Consider the following 22,714-nt stretch of genomic DNA (forward strand, 5'->3'; position numbering starts at 1 on the left):
AGGTGTGACCTCACCTGTAGTATATCAGGTCATCTCTGTGTTATAAAGGTGTGTCCTCACCTGTAGTATATCAGGTCATCTCTGTGTTATAAAGGTGTGTCCTCACCTGTAGTATATCAGGTCATCTCTGTGTTATAAAGGTGTGTCCTCACCTGTAGTATATCAGGTCATCTCTGTGTTATAGAAGGTGTGACCTCACCTGTAGTATATCAGGTCATCTCTGTGTTATAAAGGTGTGTCCTCACCTGTAGTATATCAGGTCATCTCTGTGTTATAGAAGGTGTGACCTCACCTGTAGTATATCAGGTCATCTCTGTGTTATAAAGGTGTGTCCTCACCTGTAGTATATCAGGTCATCTCTGTGTTATAAAGGTGTGTCCTCACCTGTAGTATATCAGGTCATCTCTGTGTTATAAAGGTGTGTCCTCACCTGTAGTATATCAGGTCATCTCTGTGTTATAGAAGGTGTGACCTCACCTGTAGTATATCAGGTCATCTCTGTGTTATAAAGGTGTGTCCTCACCTGTAGTATTTCAGGTCATCTATGTGTTATAAAGGTGTGACCTCACCTGTAGTATATCAGGTCATCTCTGTGTTATAAAGGTGTGTCCTCACCTGTAGTATATCAGGTCATCTCTGTGTTATAAAGGTGTGTCCTCACCTGTAGTATATCAGGTCATCTCTGTGTTATAAAAGGTGTGTCCTCACCTGTAGTATATCAGGTCATCTCTGTGTTATAAAGGTGTGTCCTCACCTGTAGTATATCAGGTCATCTCTGTGTTATAGAAGGTGTGACCTCACCTGTAGTATATCAGGTCATCTCTGTGTTATAAAGGTGTGTCCTCACCTGTAGTATATCAGGTCATCTCTGTGTTATAAAGGTGTGTCCTCACCTGTAGTATATCAGGTCATCTCTGTGTTATAAAGGTGTGTCCTCACCTGTAGTATATCAGGTCATCTCTGTGTTATAAAGGTGTGACCTCACCTGTAGTATATCAGGTCATCTCTGTGTTATAAAAGGTGTGTCCTCACCTGTAGTATATCAGGTCATCTCTGTGTTATAAAGGTGTGACCTCACCTGTAGTATATCAGGTCATCTCTGTGTTATAAAAGGTGTGTCCTCACCTGTAGTATATCAGGTCATCTCTGTGTTATAAAAGGTGTGACCTCACCTGTAGTATATCAGGTCATCTCTGTGTTATAAAGGTGTGTCCTCACCTGTAGTATTTCAGGTCATCTCTGTGTTATAAAAGGTGTGTCCTCACCTGTAGTATATCAGGTCATCTCTGTGTTATAAAGGTGTGACCTCACCTGTAGTATTTCAGTTAATCTCTGTGTTATAAAGGTGTGTCCTCACCTGTAGTATTTCAGGTCGTCTTTGTCATCGTCATAATCTTCCAGGAACTCTTTCAGGCGCTTGCCTTCTTTTGTCTGAAGAAGAACAAATGATTGCATAGATTTAGCTTCTATGAGGTAAATGACACATTCAAACGGCTAATATTATAGATTGTGTAAAGGCTCGTCTCCCATATGAATCTTCTCTTCGTGCCAGACTGGGTTCAAATGTCTTCTGTATTTATATGTACATAGAATACCTACTCATTCCAGGATTTTTTTTTTTACATTGTAGAATAGTAGTGAAGGCATCAAAACTATGAAATAACAATTATGGAGTCATGTAGTAACCAAAAAAAGCACTAAAAATCGGTCCTTTGGTATAATGAGTCCAAATTTGAGATTTTTGGTTCCAACCCCCATGTCTTTGTGAGACGCAGAGTAGGTGAACGGATGATCTCCGCGTGTGTATTTTCCACTGTGAAGCATGGAGGAGGAGGTGTTATGGTGTGGGGGTGCTTAGCTGGTGACACTGTCTGTGATTTAGTTGGAATTCAAGGCACACTTATCCAGCATTGCTATCACAGCATTCTGCAGTGATACTCCATCCCATCTGGTTTGGACTTAGTGGGACTATCATTTGTTTTTCAACAGCACAATGACCCGACACACCTCCAGGCTGTGTAAGGGCTATTTGAAGAAGGAGAGTGGTGGAGTGCTGCATCAGATGACCTGGCCTCCACAATCACCTGGCCTCAACCCAAATGAGATGGTTTGGGATGAGTCGGACGACAGAGTGAAGGAAAAGCAGCCAACAAGTGCTCAGCATATGTGGGAACTCCTTCAAGACTGTTGAAAAAGCATTCCAGGTGAAGCTGGTTGAGAGAATGCCAAGAGTGTGCAAAGCTGTCATCAAGGCAAAAGGGTGGCTACTTTGAAGAATCTCAAATATAAAATATAATTTTGATTTGTTTAACACTTTTTTTGGTTACTACATGATTCCATATGTGTTACTTCAGAGTGTTGATGTCTTCACTATTATTCTACAATGTAGAAAATAGTAAAAATAAAGAAAAATCCTTGAAAGAGTAGGTGTTCTAAAACTTTAGATCAGTATTGTATGTATGTGTATATATACAGTGTGTTTGTATGTATGTATATTATTGTACTGCTCTAGGGATATAATTATTGTGTGGATAAACTTATTTACTATTATGTATTGATATTTTACCACAGTTAATTATTGTTATGTTTGTGTATATGTCAATTAATCTTATAAGGGATCGGTTGACAATTGGCAATTTGACACAAAATAATTTTAAAAATTTAATAAAATAAAATAAAAAAACGTTATTTTAACTGCATCTGGGAAAAGGGGTTGTACAACTGAATGCATTCAACTGAAATGTATCTTCTGCATTTAACCCTCTGAATCAGAGAGGTCTGGGGGGCTGCCATTATCGACATCCACGTCGTCGGCGCCCGGGGAACAGTGGGTTAACTGCCTTGTTCAGGGGAACAGTGGGTTAACTGCCTTGTTCAGGGGAACAGTGGGTTAACTGCCTTGTTCAGGGGAACAGTGGGTTAACTGCCTTGTTCAGGGGAACAGTGGGTTAACTGCCTTGTTCAGGGGAACAGTGGGTTAACTGCCTTGCTCGGGGAACAGTGGGTTAACTGCCTTGTTCAGGGGAACAGTGGGTTAACTGCCTTGTTCAGGGGAACAGTGGGTTAACTGCCTTGTTCAGGGGAACAGTGGGTTAACTGCCTTGTTCAGGGGAACAGTGGGTTAACTGCCTTGCTCAGGGGAACAGTGGGTTAACTGCCTTGCTCAGGGGAACAGTGGGTTAACTGCCTTGCTCAGGGGAACAGTGGGTTAACTGCCTTGCTCAGGGGAACAGTGGGTTAACTGCCTTGCTCAGGGGAACAGTGGGTTAACTGCCTTGTTCAGGGGAACAGTGGGTTAACTGCCTTGTTCAGGGGAACAGTGGGTTAACTGCCTTGCTCAGGGGAACAGTGGGTTAACTGCCTTGTTCAGGGGAACAGTGGGTTAACTGCCTTGCTCAGGGGAACAGTGGGTTAACTGCCTTGTTCAGGGGAACAGTGGGTTAACTGCCTTGTTCAGGGGAACAGTGGGTTAACTGCCTTGTTCAGGGGAACAGTGGGTTAAAACCTGTTGGGGATAGGGCTGTCTACTGCCCCCGCTGGAGTAATTGCGTGCCCATAGTAAACATAATTTTTTTTTGTCAAAAGTTGCTAATATATGCAAATAAAAAATATTATTGGATAGAAAACACTCTAAAGCTTCTAAAACCGTTTAAATTATGTCTGTATGTAAAGCAGAACTCTCAGGGCAGTCATTCTCCCAAACTCTCTCTTGACATCATCGCCCCCACCCTCCCAAGCACTTACAGGTCTGGGAATAGTCTCTCTGTCTTCAGCGCGATCTCAGCTTTCAATGGGGCTTCTCATTGTGAGAATCGAGAGTTTGGCGGGCCGAAACCTTTCGGTCACGCAAAAAAACAGGTCACTTTTATGCGCGCTCTGCTCCGGTCCTGTCTTTTTTCCAAGATCGATTATACAATGCATGCGTTTCTGTTCGTCCTCACGATTGCTGTACACCTTTATAACATGTTAAAGCTTGATTATGAACTTAGTTTGATAAGTTTAGTCGACATATAATATGTAAGTTTGACGTTTTGGTGCGCATCCACTTGACTTTTGGCTACATTTCAACCTAAATGTGTCGTGTTTGAGAACCGAAAGACACAGACTGCAAAACTAAACGCTGTTTTTGGTAAGTATAATTCCTTCCAGGTCTTCTGATGGAAGAACAGCAAAGGTAAGGGAATATTTATGTGGTAAATTTGGGTTTGTGTGGACTCCAAGATAGAGGAGCCATAATGCTACTTTTTGAGCGCCGACTCATAGTATAGCCTAGTGAACGAAACCTGTAACGTTAAAAATAAATGTAACACAGCGATTGCATTCAGAAGAAGTGTATCTAACTATATATATGTAGAACATGCATATTTAGTCAAAGTTTATGATGTGTATTCCTTGTTAGCTGACGTTATCTGCTGGAGCTATCGTATTTCTCAGGACATTTGAGTAGCATTTTTGAACAATGCATCATTGTAAACAGAGATTTATGGATATATATAGCATATTATTGAAAAAAACAAATGTACTGTGTAACATGTTATATTACTGTCATCTGATGAAGATTTCAAAAGGTTAGTGCATTATTTTTCTTTAATCCTGCGTTTGTTGATTGCATATTTTTTCAACTTGGCTATGCAAATTAGCTGTGTCTTCGGTGGTGGTTTGACATAAATATGTGCTATGTTTTCGCCGTAAAACATTTTAGAAATCTGACTTGCTGGGTAGATAAACAAGGTGTTTATCTTTCATTTGAGCCATTGGACTTGTTAATGTGTGGAGGTTAAATATTTTTAGGAATATTTTTGCGTTCCATGCGCCACCTTCCAGCTGAACGTGGGATTTTCAACAGCTAGATTCGGGACGATCTTTTGTTTAGTGGATGGTCAGGGGGCCGGAACATTATTACACATAATTAGTAGACTGCAAGAAACCCAAACAATTATTTGACTAAAACATAATCATTTAAAAACTTGCTTACATTTCTATATGATCACACACACACACACACACACACACAAACAAAGAAAAAAATCACCCGTGGGCCCAATTATGCCCCGGATGTCTCCTACCATCTCACGCCGTCTCTCGTCCTCTCGTTGGTTCTCTTTTTCGTAGTCCCGAGTCTTCTTCCTCTCTCTCATCTCCCAGTTCTTCAGACGCTGAAACAAGAGGAGCAACAGCCAATCAGCATCCCTGAATCAAAACAGGCCTGATATAAAACACACAGATAGAACGCCGTTTCAGCCAATCAGCATCTTTTCATAATGTACATACACATAGACAGGTGTTATATTGAGTTCTCTTAAGACAGAGCCGGTATGAACCCGAGTCCCAAAAGACACCCTACACAGTGCACCAGGGCCATTCGGGCTCAGGACAAAAGTAGTGCACTATAAAAAACCATTGTAAAACACTGTAGTGCACTATATAGAGAATAGGGTGTCATTTGGAACACATATTAAGTCCCTTAGGCCTGAGAGAAAGAGTAGTCAGACTGGCTGTGTTTCATGCTATGCCAGTATACTGCAGTGGTAAAGCCTGATTTACACTTTACACAAGTATCTGGAAAATAGCAATTAGCAAAATGGTAATCCTGCATACAAAACACATACAATTCTCTTCACTGTTGACGTTGAGACTGGTGTTTTGCGGGGTACTATTTAATGAAGCTGCCAGTTGAGGACTTGTGATGCGTCTGTTTATCAAACTAGACACTCTAATGTACTTGTCCTCTTGCTCAGTTGTGCACCGGGGCCTCCCACTCCTCGTTCTATTCTGGTTAGAGCCAGTTTGCGCTGTTCTGTGAAGGGAGTAGTACACAGCGTTGTACGAGATCGGCAATTTCTCGCATGGAATAGCCTTAATTTCTCAGAACAAGAATAGACTGACGAGTGTCAGAAGAAAGGTCTTCGTTTCTGGACATTTTGAGCCTGTAATCGAACCCACAAATGCTGATGCTCCAGATACTCAACTAGTCTAAAGAAGGACAGTTTTACTCCTTCTTTAATCAGAACAACAGTTTTCAGCTGTGCTAACATAATTGCAAAATGGTTTTCTAATTAATGATCAATTAGCCTTTAAAAAAATGATAAACTTGGATTTGCAAACACAACGTGCCATTGGAACACAGGAGTGATATTCCATTAAACCTCAGCCGTTTCCAGCTACAATGGTAATTTACAACATTAACAATGTCTACACTGTATTTCTGACCAATTTGATGTTATTTTAAAAATGGACAAAAAAAAAGAGAAAAGAAAAGTGCTTTTCTTTAAAAAATAAGGACATTTGGGGCGGCAGGGTAGCCTAGTGGTTAGAGCGTTGGACTAGTAAGCGGAAGGTTGCAAGTTCAAACCTCCGAGCTGACAAGGTACAAATCTGTCGTTCTGCCCCTGAACAGGCAGTTAACCCACTAGGGCCGTCATTCAAAATAAGAATTTGTTCTTAACTGACTTGCCCAGTTAAATAAATTTATAAAATTCTAAGTGACCCCAAACTTTTAGAACAGTAGTGTATATACAAACATATATATATATTTTTTTTTACTTGCTATATTGTATTTACTTTGCCACCATGGCCTTTTTTTGCCTTTACCTCCCTTCTCACCTAATTTGCTCACATCGTATATAGACTTATTTTTGTACTGTATTATTGACTGTATGTTTTGTTTTATTCCATGTGTAACTCTGTTGTTGTTGTTGTTGTTGTTGTTGTTGTATGTGTCGAACTGCTTTGCTTTAGCTTGGCCAGGTCGCAATTGTAAATGAGAACTTGTTCTCAACTTGCCTACCTGGTTAAATAAAGGTGTTCTCAACTAGCCTACCTTGTTAAATAAAGGTGTTCTCAACTTGCCTACCTGGTTAAATAAAGGTGAAATAAATAAATGAATTAAATAAAAGGTGAAATAAATCAAATACAAACAAAAATACAAACAAACCTGTTGCGTTACAAGGCTGCCCAAGTTTGTGGATTTTACCATTCTTCCGTAGCTAATGTAGTTCTTGCATTGTGTACTTGCGTAGGGTATAAATTCAGGCTTTAAACCTCGTCAAAGATGGGACTACGTGTCAAACATACTTCCTGGTAGGCAGTCTCCTTGTCCCTCATCTTCCTCTCCAGTTTCCTGCGTTCGTACGCCTCCTCCTGATCCTCCTCGCGGTCGTGTTTCTTCTCATCGCGGCTCCGTTCTCTACAGGAAGAGACGTGAGTTCAAACACTCGCCACTTAAGTGTTTCAGAGCAAGAGCGCTGATCTAGGATCAGTTGTCCCGTCTGTGTAATCTTGTTCATTCTGATCGAGAATCTGTCCATATAGTATTATTCATTCTGATCTCGGATCTGTCCATATAGTCTTATTCATTCTGATCTAGGATCTGTCCATAAGTCTTATTCATTATGATCTAGGATCTGTCCATATAGTCTTATTCATTCTGATCTAGGATCTGTCCATATAATCTTATTCATTCTGATCTAGGATCTGTCCATATATTTCAGCGTTAACCTCATACCAACCTGTTTCAGCGTTAACCTCATACCAACCTGAATCTGCGTTAACCTCATACCAACCTGTTTCAGCGTTAACCTCATACCAACCTGTTTCAGTGTTAACCTCAAACCAACCTGTTTCAGTGTTAACCTCAAACCAACCTGGATCTACTGCGGTCTATGTTTCTGAACCTTGTTTCAGCGTTAACTTCATACCAACCTGTTTCACTCCTCTCCTTCCACCTGTTTCGCTCCCAACCTGGATCTCCTCTGTGACTCCCTCCTCCCTCCCTCTCCCTCGCCCCCTCTCCCTCTCCCTCGCCCGTTCACGGTCCCGATCGATCCGTTCTCGATCCCGGTCTCTGTCCCGCTCCCTCTCCTTGTTGTTGTTATCGTTTCGTTCCTTCTCCTTCTCTCTCTCCTTCTCCCTCTCGCGGTCCCGGCGCTCCCTCTCTCGCTCCCTCTCTTTGTCCCTCTCCCTCCTGTCCTTATCGATCTCTTGCCGTTCCTGCTCTTTCTTTCCCTTCTCCTCCTCCAGTTTCTACGGGAAGAAGAGGAGTAACCTGTGTTATCACTCTACAGTTGTATTCACCAAGGACAACAGTTTCTACAGGAAGAAGGAATACACTGTTAGTCATTCTGCTGCGCCGGAAAAGATGGCTGCCGTTTTACAGGCTCCTAACCAATTATGATTTTTTTTTTTTTTCACGTTGTTTGTAACTTATTTTGTACATAATGTTTCTGCTACTGTCTCTTTTGACCGAAAACAGCTTCTGGATATATCAGAACACCGATTTACTCACCTCGAACTGGACATTGATTTTTTTTTTCTTTAACGAGCCGGACATGAAGGAAATCCCTGTCATTCGCATGAAGAGAAGATGTCGATACAGGGGACGGAGGTCCGGGTGCCTTGTGAGAATTTGTTGGCGAGTAGGTAACCCGCCTCTACCATCCATCCTATTGGCCAACGTGCAATCACTGGAGAATAAACTGGACGAGCTCCGTTCAAGACTATCCTACCAACCGGACATTAAAAACTGTAATATCTTATGTTTCACCGAGTCGTGGCTGAACGACGACATGGATAATATACAGTTGGCTCGGTTTATGCTGCATCGGCAGGACAGAAGAGCTGCATCCGGTAAGACAAAGGGTGGCGGTCTGTGTCTTTTGGTCAATAACAGCTGGGGCACGAAATCAAATATTAAGGAACTGAAGGTTTTGCTCATCTGAGGTAGAGTATCTCACGATAAAATGTAAATCACACTATTTACCAAGAGAGTTTAGCATCTATATTTTTCGTAGCTGTCTATTGACCACCACAAACTGATGCAGGCACTAAGACCGCACTCAGCAAACTGTATAAAGCCGTAAGCAAACAGGAAAATGCTCATCCAGAAGCGGTGCTCCTAGTGGCCGGGGACTTTAATGCAGGCAAAATTACATCTGTTTGACCTCATTTCTACCAGCATGTCACATGTGCAACTAGAGGGGAAAAAAAACTCTAGACCACCTAGACTCCACACACAGACACGTGTACAAAGCTCTCCCTCGCTCTCCATTTGGAAAATCTGACCATAATTTTATCCTCCTGATTCCTGCTTACGAGATAAAACTAAAGCAGGAAGTACCAATGACTCGCTCAATACGGAAGTGATCAGATGACGCAGGTGCTAAGCTACAGGACAGTTTTGCTAGCACAGACTGGAATATGTTCCGGGACTCATCCGATGGCATTGAGGAGTATACCACCTCAGTCACCGGCTTCCTTAATAAGTGCATCGATGATATTGTCCCTACAGTGACTGTACGTACCAATCAGAATCCATGGATTTACAGGCAGCATCCACACTGAGCCAAAGGCTTGAGCTGCTGCTTTTCAAGGAGCGTGAGACTAATCCGGACACTTATAAGAAATCCCGCTATGCCTGCCGACGAACCATCGAACAGGCAAAGCGTAAATACAGGACTAAGATTGAATCCTATGCGGGAGGGCTTGCAAAGTATTACAGACTACAAAAGAAAGCCCAGCCGCGAGCTGCCCAGTGACAAGCCTACCAAACAAGCTAAATGACTTCTATGCGCGCTTTGAAGCAAACAACACTGAAGCATGCATGAGAGCACCAGCTGTTCTGGATGACTATGTGATCACGCTCGCCGTAATCGCTGTGAGTAAGACCTTTAATACAGGTCAACGTTCACAAGGCCACAGGGCCAGACGGAATACCAGGACGTGTACTCCGAGCATGCGCTGACCAACTGGCAAGTGTGTTCACTGACATTTTCAACCTGTCCCTGGCCGAGTCCGTAATGCCCACACATTTCACACAGACCACCATAGTCCCTGTGCCCAAGAACCTACCGAACTGACTACCGACACATAGCACTCACATCTGTAGCCATGAAGTGCTTTGAAAGGCTGGTCATGGTTCACATCAACACCATCATCCCAGAAACCTTAGACCCACTCCAATTTGCATATCGCCCCAACACATACACAGATGATGCTAAATCTATTGCACCCCACAAAGCCCTTTCCCATATGGACAAAAGTAACCTATGTGAGAATTCTGTTCATCGACTACTGCTCAGCATTCAACACCATAGTTCTCACAAGGCTCATCACTAAACTAAGGACGCCGGGACTAAACATCTCCCCTCTGCAACTGGTTCCTGGTAAGGGTAGGCAACATCACATCTGTCACACTGATTCTCAACACGGGGGCCCCCCAGGATTGTGTTCTTTGTCCCCTCCTGTACACCCTGTTCACCCATGACTGCATGAACAAGCACGACTCCAACCCCCATCATTAAGTTTGCCGATGACACAATAGAGGTAGGTCTGATCACCGACAACGAGACAGCCTATAGGGAGGTGGTCAGAGACCTGGAAGTGTGGTGCAAGGACAACAACTTCTCCCTCAACGTGATCAAGACAGAGGAGATGATTGTGGACTACAGGAAAAGGAGGACCGAGAATGCCCTCATTCTCATCGACGGGGCTGCAGTGGAGCAGGTTGAGAGCTTCAAGTTCCTTGGTGTCCACATCATCAACACAGGTCATGAAGAGGACGCGACAACGCCTATTCCCCCTCAGGAGACTGAAAAGATTTGGTATGGATCCTCAAATCCTCAAAAAGTTATACAGCGGCACCATTGAGAGCATCCAATCGGTCCTTCTGTAGCTCAGTTGGTAGAGCATGGCGCTTGAAACGCCAGGGTAGTGGGTTCGATTCCCGGGACCACCCATACGTAGAATGTATGCACACATGACTGTAAGTCGCTTTGGATAAAAGCGTCTGCTAAATGGCATATATATCCAGACTGGTTGCATCATCGTCTGGTATGGCAACTGCTCGGCCTCCGACCGCAAAGCTCTACAGAGGGTAGTGCGTATGGCCCAGTACATCACTGTGGCCAAGCTTCCTGCCATCCAGGACCTCTATACCAGGCGGTGTCAGAGAAAGGACCTAAAAATTGTCAAAGATTCCAGCCACCCTAGTCATAGACTGTTCTCTCTGCCACATGCATTGTGTCGTAGGATTCGATCTTAGTCCTGTATCGATGCTTTACCTGTTTGATGGTTCGTTGGAGGTCTTAGCGGGATTTCTTATAAGCATCCGGATTACTATCCCCGCTCCTCGAAAGCAGCAGCTCGAGCCTTAAACTCAGTGCAGATCTTGCCTGTAATCCATGACTTCTATGTATGTACGTACGGTCACTGGTCAATGCACTTCTTAAAGAAGGCGGTGACTTATCAGAGCCAAAAAAATCCCAATCTGGAGACGGTGGAAACCACTTTATCTAGTTACCATAAATAATTTAGCTAGCGACATTCATAAGATTTCAAAGTGAACCAAAAACAAACTGTTGTTGTTGTTGTTTTATGTATTAACAGCACAGAAACACACATCAGGGTTCACTTCTCTCAGAAAAACAGGAAATAGAGATGGATCCTCTGTGGGGCTAATTGGTTGTTTGTGACTTACAGGTGATGGAATTACGGACTCACTCAGCGCGTCTGTCTCTGCCCCTACAAGTCTACAAGCTACTCCTGTGAGGAAGAGCAGGTCAAGTTCACAGAAACAAAATAAAAAAAGTGGCAAAATATATCTGTTCATCGATCCCTTACGATGGACCAGTCATTAATTTACTGTACACATTATCCAGTTAAAAATCACACCACATTAAACAGACAAGTTTAGATACAAAATGGTCATCTTTTACATTGGTGTTAGAGAGAGTCAATGCAGGTAGGTAATTCCAGTTTGGGTAAAAGGAATGAAATCATAGAGCTGTTCTTACCCAGAGGTAGTCTTCTGATGTCCATCGTCAGATCGTCTCAGACCAACAGAGTGATTAACACAACACCCGACAGAGACAAGAGTACCAACAGCCCCTTACCATACAGAGAGATACGGAACCTCACCAATATGGTACCTCACTACAACAATAAAAAATGCTATGGCTATATGCCCATTCATTACGATGGCAATGGATTTGAGCTGGTCAAATGCCATTGAATGATGTTCGTCAATTTTGTGCTGGATAGTGGGATCAGTATAAGAGAAACTACAACGTGTAGATCTGCTGGACTAAACTGAACTGTGGGTCTCCTGTCCTGTCAGAGAAGAAGAAGAAGAAGAAGGAGAGGAAATAGAATAGAGAAAGCTGGAGCTGAAAGAGATTTAGCGAAGATTTCCCTTCACTACGTCTCTCACTTCCCTTTGGATTAAACTGATGTTCTAGAATGTTCCCTGTCCTGTCTGGACTTACCTCTGACGTAACAGTCCCCTGTCCTGTCTGGACTTACCTCTGACGTAACAGTCCCCTGTCCTGTCTGGAATTACCTCTGACGTAACAGTCCCCTGTCCTGTCTGGACTTACCTCTGACGTAACAGTCCCCTGTCCTGTCTGAAAATATCTGACGCAACAGTCCCCTGTCCTGTCTGGACTTACCTCTGACGTAACAGTCCCCTGTCCTGTCTGGACTTACCTCTGACGTAACAGTCCCCTGTCCTGTCTGGAGACTTCCCTCTGACGTAACAGTCCCCTGTCCTGTCTGGAATTACCTCTGACGTAACAGTCCCCTGTCCTGTCTGGACTTACCTCTGACGTAACAGTCCCCTGTCCTGTCTGGACTTACCTCTGACGTAACAGTCCCCTGTCCTGTCTGGACTTACCTCTGACGTAACAGTCCCCTGTCCTGTCTGGACTTACCTCTGACGTAACAGTCCCCTGTCCTGTCTGGACTTACCTCTGACGTAACAGTCCCCTGTCCTGTCTGGACTTACCTCTGACGTAACAGTCCCCTGTCCTGTCTGGACTTACCTCTGACGCAACAGTCCCCTGTCCTGTCTGGACTTACCTCTGACGTAACAGTGTCCTGTCCTGTCTGGAATTACCTCTGACGCAACAGTGTCCTGTCCTGTCTGGAATTACCTCTGACGCAACAGTGTCCTGTCCTGTCTGGAATTACCTCTGACGCAACAGTGTCCTGTCCTGTCTGGAATTACCTCTGACGTAACAGTCCCCTGTCCTGTCTGGAATTACCTATGACGCAACAGTCCCCTGTCCTGTCTGGAATTACCTATGACGCAACAGTCCCCTGTCCTGTCTGGAATTACCTCTGACGCAACAGTCCCCTGTCCTGTCTGGACTTACCTCTGACGTAACAGTTCCCTGTCCTGTCTGGACTTACCTCTGAACAGTGTCCTGTCAGTTCCCTGTCCTGTCTGGAATTACCTCTGACGTAACAGTCCCCTGTCCTGTCTGGAATTATCTGACGTAACAGTCCCCTGTCCTGTCTGGAATTACCTCTGACGCAACAGTCCCCTGTCCTGTCTGGACTTACCTCTGACGTAACAGTCCCCTGTCCTGTCTGGAATTACCTCTGACGTAACAGTCCCCTGTCCTGTCTGGAATTACCTCTGACGTAACAGTCCCCTGTCCTGTCTGGAATTACCTCTGACGTAACAGTCCCCTGTCCTGTCTGGACTTACCTCTGACGTAACAGTCCCCTGTCCTGTCTGAAAATATCTGACGCAACAGTCCCCTGTCCTGTCTGGAATTACCTCTGACGCAACAGTCCCCTGTCCTGTCTGGACTTACCTCTGACGTAACAGTCCCCTGTCCTGTCTGGACTTACCTCTGACGCAACAGTCCCCTGTCCTGTCTGGACTTACCTCTGACGCAACAGTCCCCTGTCCTGTCTGGACTTACCTCTGACGCAACAGTCCCCTGTCCTGTCTGGACTTACCTCTGACGCAACAGTCCCCTGTCCTGTCTGGACTTACCTCTGACGCAACAGTCCCCTGTCCTGTCTGGACTTACCTCTGACGCAACAGTCCCCTGTCCTGTCTGAAAATATCTGACGTAACAGTCCCCTGTCCTGTCTGGACTTACCTCTGACACAACAGTCCCCTGTCCTGTCTGGACTTACCTCTGACGCAACAGTCCCCTGTCCTGTCTGAAAATATCTGACGCAACAGTCCCCTGTCCTGTCTGGAATTACCTCTGACACAACAGTCCCCTGTCCTGTCTGGACTTACCTCTGACGCAACAGTCCCCTGTCCTGTCTGGACTTACCTCTGACGCAACAGTCCCCTGTCCTGTCTGAAAATACCTCTGACGCAACAGTCCCCTGTCCTGTCTGGACTTACCTCTGACAACAGTCCCCTGTCCTGTCTGAAAATACCTCTAACGCAACAGTCCCCTGTCCTGTCTGAAAATACCTCTGACGCAACAGTCCCCTGTCCTGTCTGGACTTACCTCTGACAACAGTCCCCTGTCCTGTCTGAAAATACCTCTGACACAACAGTCCCCTGGCGATGAGGTAATATAGGATCCTGTCACTAGATGTGTGGTGTTTAGTGTGGGTAATGTTTCCTAACATGCTTGAATCTACACGTTCCACTTACACACGGTATATGATGGGAATAGTGCTCTTCTTCACCCTAAAAACTTCCAAGTCTATTAGATTTGGAAAATAAGCAGCATAAAACCTTTCTGTGATGTTCCTAAACAAGGTTTGTATTTAACATAAGAGAGAGAGAGGTAATATAAGACAAATATACAAATATAAAGCACAACGAAGTAGAAAAGGAGAAAGTAAGAGCAGAAAGCTGGAGGGGGGGAGAGGGGGAGAGGGAGGGAAAGAGAGTGGGAGAGGGAGAGCGAAAGGGAGGGAGTGGGAGAGTGAGGGAGAGCGAGAGGGAGGGAGAGGGAGGGAGTGGGAGAGGGAGAGCAAGAGGGAGGGAGTGGGAGAGCGAGAGGGAGGGAGTGGGAGAGCGAGAGGGAGGGAGTGGGAGAGCGAGAGGGAGGGAGTGGGAGAGCGAGAGGGAGGGAGTGGGAGAGGGAGAGCGAGAGGGAGGGAGTGGGAGAGCGAGAGGGAGGGAGTGGGAGAGCGAGAGGGAGGGAGTGGGAGAGCGAGGGGAGGGAGTGGGAGAGCGAGAGGGAGGGAGTGGGAGAGCGAGAGGGAGGGAGTGGGAGAGCGAGAGGGAGGGAGTGGGAGAGCGAGAGGGAGGGCGAGAGTGGGAGAGCGAGAGGGAGGGAGTGGGAGAGCGAGAGGGAGGGAGTGGGAGAGCGAGAGGGAGGGAGTGGGAGAGCGAGAGGGAGGGAGTGGGAGAGCGAGAGGGAGGGAGTGGGAGAGCGAGAGGGAGGGAGTGGGAGAGCGAGAGGGAGGGGAGAGCGAGAGGGAGTGGGAGAGGGAGAGCGAGTGGGAGAGCGAGAGCGAGAGGGAGGGAGTGGGAGAGCGAGAGGGAGAGCGAGAGGGAGGGAGTGGGAGAGGGAGAGGGAGAGCGAGAGGGAGAGCGAGAGGGAGGGAGTGGGAGAGGGAGAGGGAGGGAGAGGGAGAGCGAGAGGGAGGGAGTGGGAGAGGGAGAGGGAGCGAGGGAGGGAGAGAGCGAGGAGGGAGAGGGAGGGGAGAGGGAGTGGGAGAGCGAGAGGGAGGGAGTGGGAGAGCGAGAGGGAGGGAGTGGGAGAGTGAGAGAGTGGGAGAGGGAGAGCAAGGGAGTGGGAGAGGGAGAGCAAGGGAGTGGGAGAGGGAGAGCGAGAGGGAGGGAGTGGGAGAGAGCGAGGGAGTGGGAGAGGGAGAGCGAGAGAGTGGGAGAGCGAGAGGGGGGGAGTGGGAGAGGGAGAGCAAGAGCGAGAGGGAGGGAGTGGGAGAGGGAGAGCAAGAGCGAGAGGGAGGGAGGGGGAGAGCGAGAGGGAGAGAGAGAGTGGGAGAGCGAGAGGGAGGGAGTGGGAGAGCGAGAGCCAGAGGGAGGGAGTGGGAGAGCCAGAGGGAGGGAGTGGGAGAGCGAGAGGGGGAGGGAGCGAGGAGAGGGAGAGGAGAGAGGGAGGGAGGGGAGTGGGAGAGCGAGGGGAGGGAGTGGGAGAGAGAGCGAGGGAGGGATTGGGAGAGAGCGAGGGAGGGAGTGGGAGAGAGCGAGGAGGGAGTGGGATATGAGAGGGAGAGCGAGAGGGAGGGAGTGGGAGAGTGAGAGGGAGAGCAAGAGTGAGGGAGTGGGAGAGAGCGAGGGAGGGAATGAGAGAGCGAGAGGGAGGGAGTGGGAGAGGGAGAGCGAGAGGGGGGGAGTGGGAGAGGGAGAGCAAGAGCGAGAGGGAGGGAGTGGGAGAGGGAGAGCAAGAGCGAGAGGGAGGGAGGGGGAGAGCGAGAGAGTGGGAGAGACCGAGGGAGGGAGTGGGAAGGGAGAGAGGGGGTGGGGAGAGAGCGAGGGAGAGAGCCAGAGGGAGGGAGGGGAAGAGCGAGAGGGGAGGGAGTGGGAAAGAGCGAGAGGGAGGGAGTGGGAAAGAGCGAGAGGGAGGGAGTGGGAAAGAGCCAGAGGGAGGAGTGGGAAAGAGCGAGAGAGGGATTGGGAAAGAGCGAGGGAGGAGAGGGAGAGGGAGAGTGGGGAGGGAGAGGGAGAGCAAGAGGAGGGAGTGGGAGAGAGCGAGGGAGGGAATGAGAGAGCGAGAGGGAGGGAGTGGGAGAGGGAGAGCGAGGGGAGGGAGTGGGAGAGCGAGGGAGGGAGGGAGGGGAAAGAGCGAGAGGGAGGGAGTGGGAGAGAGCGAGGAGGGAGTGGGCGAGACCGAGGGAGGAGTGGGAGAGCGAGGGAGGGGGAAAGAGCGAGAGGGAGGGAGTGGGAGCGAGGGAGGGAGGGAGTGGGAGAGAGCGAGGGAGGGAGGGAAAGAGCGAGGGGAGGGAGTGGGAAAGAGCGAGAGGGAGGGAGTGGGAAAGAGAGAGGGAGGGAGTGGGAAAGAGCGAGAGGGAGGGAGTGGGAGAGAGCGGGGAGGGAGGGGAGAGGGAGAGGGAGAGAGAGCGAGGGAGGACCGTGGGGAGAGAGCGAGACCGAGGGAGTGGGAGAGGGAGAGAGGAGGGAGTGGGAGAGGCGAGAGGGAGGGAGTGGGAGAGCGAGGGAGGGAGGGAGTGGGAAAGAGCGAGAGGGAGGGAGTGGGAGAGAGCGAGGGAGGGAGTGGGAGAGAGCGAGGGAGGGAGTGGGAGAGAGCGAGGGAGGGAGTGGGAGAGAGCGAGGGAGGGAGTGGGAGAGAGCGAGAGGGAGGGAGTGGGAGAGAGCGAGGGGGGAGTGGGAGAGAGCGAGAGGGAGGGAGTGGGAGAGAGCGAGAGGGAGGGAGTGGGAGAGAGCGAGAGGGAGGGAGTGGGAGAGAGCGAGAGGGAGGGAGGGAGAGAGGAGAGGGAGAGAGTGGGAGGGAGAGAGGGAGAGGGGAGAGAGCGAGGGAGGGAGGGAGAGGGAGAGAGCGAGGGGAGGGAGGAGGAAGAGGGAGAGAGAGGGAGGGAGGGAGGAGGAGGGAGGGAGGAGCGAGGGGGAGGAGGAGGGGGAGAGGGAGCGAGGGAGGAGGAGGAGAGGGAGAGAGCGAGGGAGGGAGGGAGGAGAGGGAGAGAGCGAGGGAGGGAGGGAGGAGAGGGAGAGAGCGAGGGAGGGAGGGAGGAGAGGGAGAGAGCGAGGGAGGAGGAGGAGAGGGAGAGAGCGAGGGAGGAGAGGGAGAGAGCGAGGAGGAGAGGAGAGAGCGAGGAGGAGAGGGAGAGAGCGAGGGAGGAGAGGGAGAGAGCGAGGAGGAGAGGGAGAGAGCAAGGAGGAGAGGGAGGAGAGGGGAGGAGAGGGAGAGAGGGAGGAGGAGAGGGAGAGAGCGAGGGAGGGAGGAGGAGAGGGAGAGAGCGAGGGAGGGAGGAGGAGAGGGAGAGAGCGAGGGAGGGAGGAGGAGATGGAGAGAGCGAGGGAGGGAGGAGGAGAGGGAGAGAGCGAGGGAGGGAGGAGGAGAGGGAGAGAGCGAGGAGGATAAAAGACAGACAGAGTCTTACCTGTCTAGTCTTCAGATCTCAAAGTGCTGCTGTGGAGGGACGCTCCCTGCTTTTAGTACCCTACACTACAGCTTAAACAGCTGCCGTGGTTATTCACTCTCAGTCTCTACCTTTGGGTTGCAAAATCCCAGCCTGGTTTTCCAAAAAATTCCCTGTAATTTCATAAATCTTTCAACCCGGGAATTGTGGAAAACTGGGGGAATCTGGGCCATAGTCCCTAGTCTGCCTTCTTCAAAACACGACACAAGGACCTGCATAGGTTCACTAGGCTCTCTGGCTTTGTATTCACACAACCAATAGGGGCCTCCTTTTAACCCATGCCAACTAGCTAAAAGACATTGGTGTATGCAAAATGGAACCCGAATACCTTATATATATATATATAGTGTAGCACAGTGTCCGAGCCAGTTACCCCTTTGCATGTCCTGCAGAAGGGAGCGCCCGAGACGTAGAGATGATAAATTAAAAGATGATACTCACATCCTATCCTCGCATACTTTTCCCCCAAAAGCTCTGAGATTCATCTTGCTTTAGTCATCATATGATGTCTACCATAATGGTGGGGTTATAATCAATAGATTAGCTTTGAGGAATTTTAACATTTCGTCCATCCTATCAGGCCTTGGGGGGGGGTTGTAAACTCCAGTCCTCGGGGGAGGGGGCGGGGCTTGATTAGCATCACACTTGTGCCCCAGCTGACACACCTGACTCCAATAATCAACTCATTCATGATCTTCAGTTTAGAATGCAATTAAGTTTAAAAGTCAGGTGTGTTTGCAAAGAATGATGGGGGGGGGTGACCCTGAATAAGGCCACCGAGGACTGGAGTCCTGCCTCTAACTGAAGGTTCTACTGTATACTGTCATCCCAAGTCACTGTTATTAACAGTTTATCCTGTAACTCTTTACACTGTTGGGGAAACTGAAATATATCAGTTGTTGACTTGACGGACATTCCACATATTGTCTATAAAATATATATTTTCTATTTCATTTTTTTATCAAGTTCAATTGAACAAAATTAGCAAATATCTGAACTATTTGAAATTAATGTTAGGATGTAAGAAATGGGGGTCAATACATTAATTTGTAGTCCAGTCATTGACAGGGATGTTAAAACTACACTGGGTATAATCTAGATATGGGTATTGTAGTTTTTTACCTTGTGAGTGTCTCTGAATTTACTGATCTCCCTGGATATCAGGTCTCTTTTGTCATCTTCCATCTCCATCACATTGATGTCCTCCTGGGAAACAGATAAACGTGATATCAGGTTCATAACATGTCCTTCTCCCGTCACCAAACGACACTGCTCAAACAAGGCGGCCCAGGGCGGCCCAGAAGGCAGGGCGGCCCAGGGCGGCCCAGAAGGCAGGGCGGCCCAGAAGTTAGCGTAGCGATTTACAGAAAATAAAAAAACAAAATGGCTGCAGGTTAAGCGCCTCCTCCTGGAAAACAAGTGAAGAAACAAAAAAACACACTCCATGTAAAACAACATCTCTCTCATCACGCGCTTTAAATAGGAGAAACGGACACTACTACCTCCTCTGTCCAGTGGAACGGACGCTACTACCTCCTCTCTCCAGTGGAACGGACGCTACTACCTCCTCTCTCCAGGGGAACGGACGCTACTACCTCCTCTCTCCAGTGGAACGGACGCTACTACCTCCTCTCTCCAGTGGAACGGACGCTACTACCTCCTCTCTCCAGTGGAACGGACGCTACTACCTCCTCTCTCCAGGGAACGGACACTACTACCTCCTCTCTCCAGGGAACGGACGCTACTACCTCCTCTCTCCAGGGAACAAACGCTACTACCTCCTCTCTCCAGTGGAACAGACGCTACTACCTCCTCTCTCCAGTGGAACGGACGCTACTACCTCCTCTCTCTCTCCAGTGGAACGGACGCTACTACCTCCTCTCTCCAGTGGAACGGACGCTACTACCTCCTCTCTCCAGTGGAACAGACGCTACTACCTCCTCTCTCCAGTGGAACAAACGCTACTACCTCCTCTCTCCAGTGGAACAAACGCTACTACCTCCTCTCTCCAGTGGAACGGACGCTACTACCTCCTCTCTCCAGTGGAACAGACGCTACTACCTCCTCTCTCCAGTGGAACAGACGCTACTACCTCCTCTCTCCAGTGGAACAGACGCTACTACCTCCTCTCTCCAGTGGAACAGACGCTACTACCTCCTCTCTCCAGTGGAACAGACGCTACTACCTCCTCTCTCCAGTGGAACAGACGCTACTACCTCCTCTCTCCAGTGGAACAGACGCTACTACCTCCTCTCTCCAGTGGAACAGACGCTACTACCTCCTCTCTCCAGTGGAACAGACGCTACTACCTCCTCTCTCCAGTGGAACAGACGCTACTACCTCCTCTCTCCAGGGGAACGGACGCTACTACCTCCTCTCTCCAGTGGAACGGACGCTACTACCTCCTCTGTTCAGTGGAACGGAAGCTACTACCTCCTCTTTCTTCTCTCTCTTCTTCTTGCGGGGCTGGTTGTCTCCGTCCTGAGAAGGTGCGTTGAGCTCACTGCCGTACTCCCGGATCAACCCCTCGATCGCCCCTTTCACTATCTGGTCACGACGCTTTGTGTCTTCGTCAAGAACCTCTTCCTCATCCTCTTCTTCCTTGGGCCCGTCCTCAGACTTGGCTCCCTATGAGACGTAAAAAAGAGAGAGGCGAGAAAGCCAAGAGAAATTCCTTTATAAAATAAAACAAAAAGTACAGAGAAAGAGGAATTTTCATGTTGTATTTTGTGTACCACACAGAAGCCATGTTAAAACCAAACCAATGCTCTGCCCTGACGAAGACGAAGACCGGGATGATACCACTATATCGCAATATTTTGTTTTACATGACAAATAGAAAAACACAAAGCAGACCAAACTCTACGCTGCAATAAAAAATATATAATTTTTTTTTTTTTTTAAGTAAAATATTGAGTGTGCGCTTTTGCTTAGAAAATTATTTTGGGACTCTCGATACTTTAATGTAGTAGTAATGTAGAGTAATAATGTTTGTTTGTTTCCAACATTAGAGCTGTTTTCATTAAGAACATCTGCTTTGTGTTCTATCGTGATACCGGTATCGTCCCAGACCCCATAAAAGACCCGAGAGACTAAATGTTGGTAATGAAATGCTCACTGCTAGGAGAGAGGTGCAAATTATATTTTCTGAACCCAGTCTGCTCTCCTCCATTACCCTCTCATGGTAGACAGGGTGTGTGTGTGTGTGTGTGTGTGTGTGTGTGTGTGTGTGTGTGTGTGTGTGTGTGTGTGTGTGTGTGTGTGTGTGTGTGTGTGTGTGTGTGTGTGTGTGTGTGTGTACCCCGTTGGCGTTCCTCTTCCTAGCCTTCCATTCTTCAAGCTGGGCCTTGGTCTTAGCATCCACCTTAACCAGCAGCTTCTTGTCTCCCAGCAACAGCTCATGTAGCAGACGAAGGGAACGCAGGGTGGACTCTGGCTCCTTGTACTCACAGAAACCAAATGCTACAGAGAGAGAGAGAGAGAGTTTTACACAGTCACTGGGAGGGAGAGAGTTTTACACAGTCACTGGGAGGGAGAGAGTTTTACACAGTCACTGGGAGGGAGAGAGTTTTACACAGTCACTGGGAGGGAGAGAGTTTTACACAGTCACTGGGAGGGAGAGAGTTTTACACAGTCACTGGGAGGGAGAGAGTTTTACACAGTCACTGGGAGGGAGAGTTTTACACAGTCACTGGGAGGGAGAGAGTTTTACACAGTCACTGGGAGGGAGAGGGAGGGAGAGAGTTTACACAGTCACTGGGAGGGAGAGAGTTTTACACAGTCACTGGGAGGGAGAGAGTTTTACACAGTCACTGGGAGGGAGAGAGTTTTACACAGTCACTGGGAGAGAGAGTTTTACACAGTCACTGGGAGGAGTTTTAGTCACTGGGAGGGAGAGAGTTTTACACAGTCACTGGGAGAGAGAGAGTTTACACAGTCACTGGGAGGGAGAGAGTTTTACAGTCACTGGGAGAGAGAGTTTTACACAGTCACTGGGAGAGAGAGAGTTTTACACAGTCACTGGGAGAGTTTTTATACAGTCACTGGGAGAGAGAGAGTTTTACACAGTCACTGGGAGAGAGTTTTACACAGTCACTGGGAGAGAGTTTTACACAGTCACTGGGAGAGAGAGTTTTACACAGTCACTGGGAGAGAGAGTTTTACACAGTCACTGGGAGAGAGAGTTTTACACAGTCACTGGGAGAGAGAGTTTTACACAGTCACTGGGAGAGAGAGAGAGAGAGAGAGAGTTTTATACAGTCACTGGGAGGGAGAGAGTTTTACACAGTCACTGGGAGAGAGTTTTACACAGTCACTGGGAGGGAGAGTTTTACACAGTCACTGGGAGGGTCACTGGGAGAGAGAGTTTTACACAGTCACTGGGAGGGAGAGAGTTTTACACAGTCACTGGGAGGGAGAGAGTTTTACAGTCACTTTTTACACAGTCACTGGGAGGAGAGAGTTTTACACAGTCACTGGGAGGGAGAGTTTTACACAGTCACTGGGAGAGAGAGTTTTAGACAGTCACTGGAGAGAGAGAGTTTTATACAGTCACTGGGAGAGAGAGAGTCACTGGGAGAGAGAGAGTTTTACACAGTCACTGGGAGAGAGAGAGAGAGTTTTACACAGTCACTGGGAGAGAGTTTTATACAGTCACTGGGAGAGAGAGAGAGAGAGAGAGAGAGAGTTTTATACAGTCACTGGGAGAGAGAGAGAGAGAGAGAGAGAGTCACTGAGAGAGAGAGAGAGAGAGAGAGAGTTTTACACAGTCACTGGGAGAGAGAGAGAGAGTTTTACACAGTCACTGGGAGAGAGAGAGAGAGAGGGAGAGAGAGAGAGAGAGAGTTTTATACAGTCACTGGGAGAGAGAGAGTTTTACACAGTCACTGGG

General features: G+C 47.9%; 1 protein-coding gene and 2 long non-coding RNA genes across 5 annotated transcripts in view; all 3 read right to left on the reverse strand.

Moving 5' to 3' along the window:
* LOC118375205 (RNA-binding protein 25-like) overlaps positions 1–22,714 on the reverse strand; it is a 54,712-nt gene that overhangs the window by 20,294 nt on the left and 11,704 nt on the right. Inside the window, 8 exon segments of the mRNA XM_052496171.1 lie at positions 1,358–1,431; positions 5,067–5,156; positions 7,075–7,186; positions 7,644–7,750; positions 7,753–8,022; positions 18,946–19,029; positions 20,257–20,451; positions 21,125–21,285. Coding sequence (XP_052352131.1) covers positions 1,358–1,431; positions 5,067–5,156; positions 7,075–7,186; positions 7,644–7,750; positions 7,753–8,022; positions 18,946–19,029; positions 20,257–20,451; positions 21,125–21,285 — 1,093 coding nt within the window.
* On the reverse strand, positions 12,804–15,163 carry LOC127915747 (uncharacterized). Of its 3 annotated transcripts, XR_008091953.1 has the most exons (7): positions 14,219–15,163; positions 14,036–14,146; positions 13,927–13,998; positions 13,487–13,889; positions 13,302–13,338; positions 12,964–13,074; positions 12,804–12,815 (listed from the first exon to the last, which is right to left on the reverse strand). It is a non-coding gene; the product is annotated as an uncharacterized LOC127915747 (long non-coding RNA). The 3 variants fall into 3 exon arrangements; XR_008091954.1 differs by lacking the exons at positions 12,804–12,815; positions 13,302–13,338 and having other exon boundaries at positions 13,060–13,074; XR_008091952.1 differs by lacking the exons at positions 12,804–12,815; positions 12,964–13,074; positions 13,302–13,338 and adding an exon at positions 13,198–13,229.
* Positions 19,316–20,221, reverse strand: LOC127915750 (uncharacterized). The gene is made up of 5 exons (XR_008091958.1): positions 20,195–20,221; positions 19,823–19,853; positions 19,699–19,729; positions 19,419–19,511; positions 19,316–19,387 (listed from the first exon to the last, which is right to left on the reverse strand). It is a non-coding gene; the product is annotated as an uncharacterized LOC127915750 (long non-coding RNA).

Source organism: Oncorhynchus keta, chromosome 35 (genome assembly GCF_023373465.1).
Source record: "Oncorhynchus keta strain PuntledgeMale-10-30-2019 chromosome 35, Oket_V2, whole genome shotgun sequence".
In the NCBI taxonomy this organism is placed as follows: Eukaryota; Metazoa; Chordata; class Actinopteri; order Salmoniformes; family Salmonidae; genus Oncorhynchus; species Oncorhynchus keta.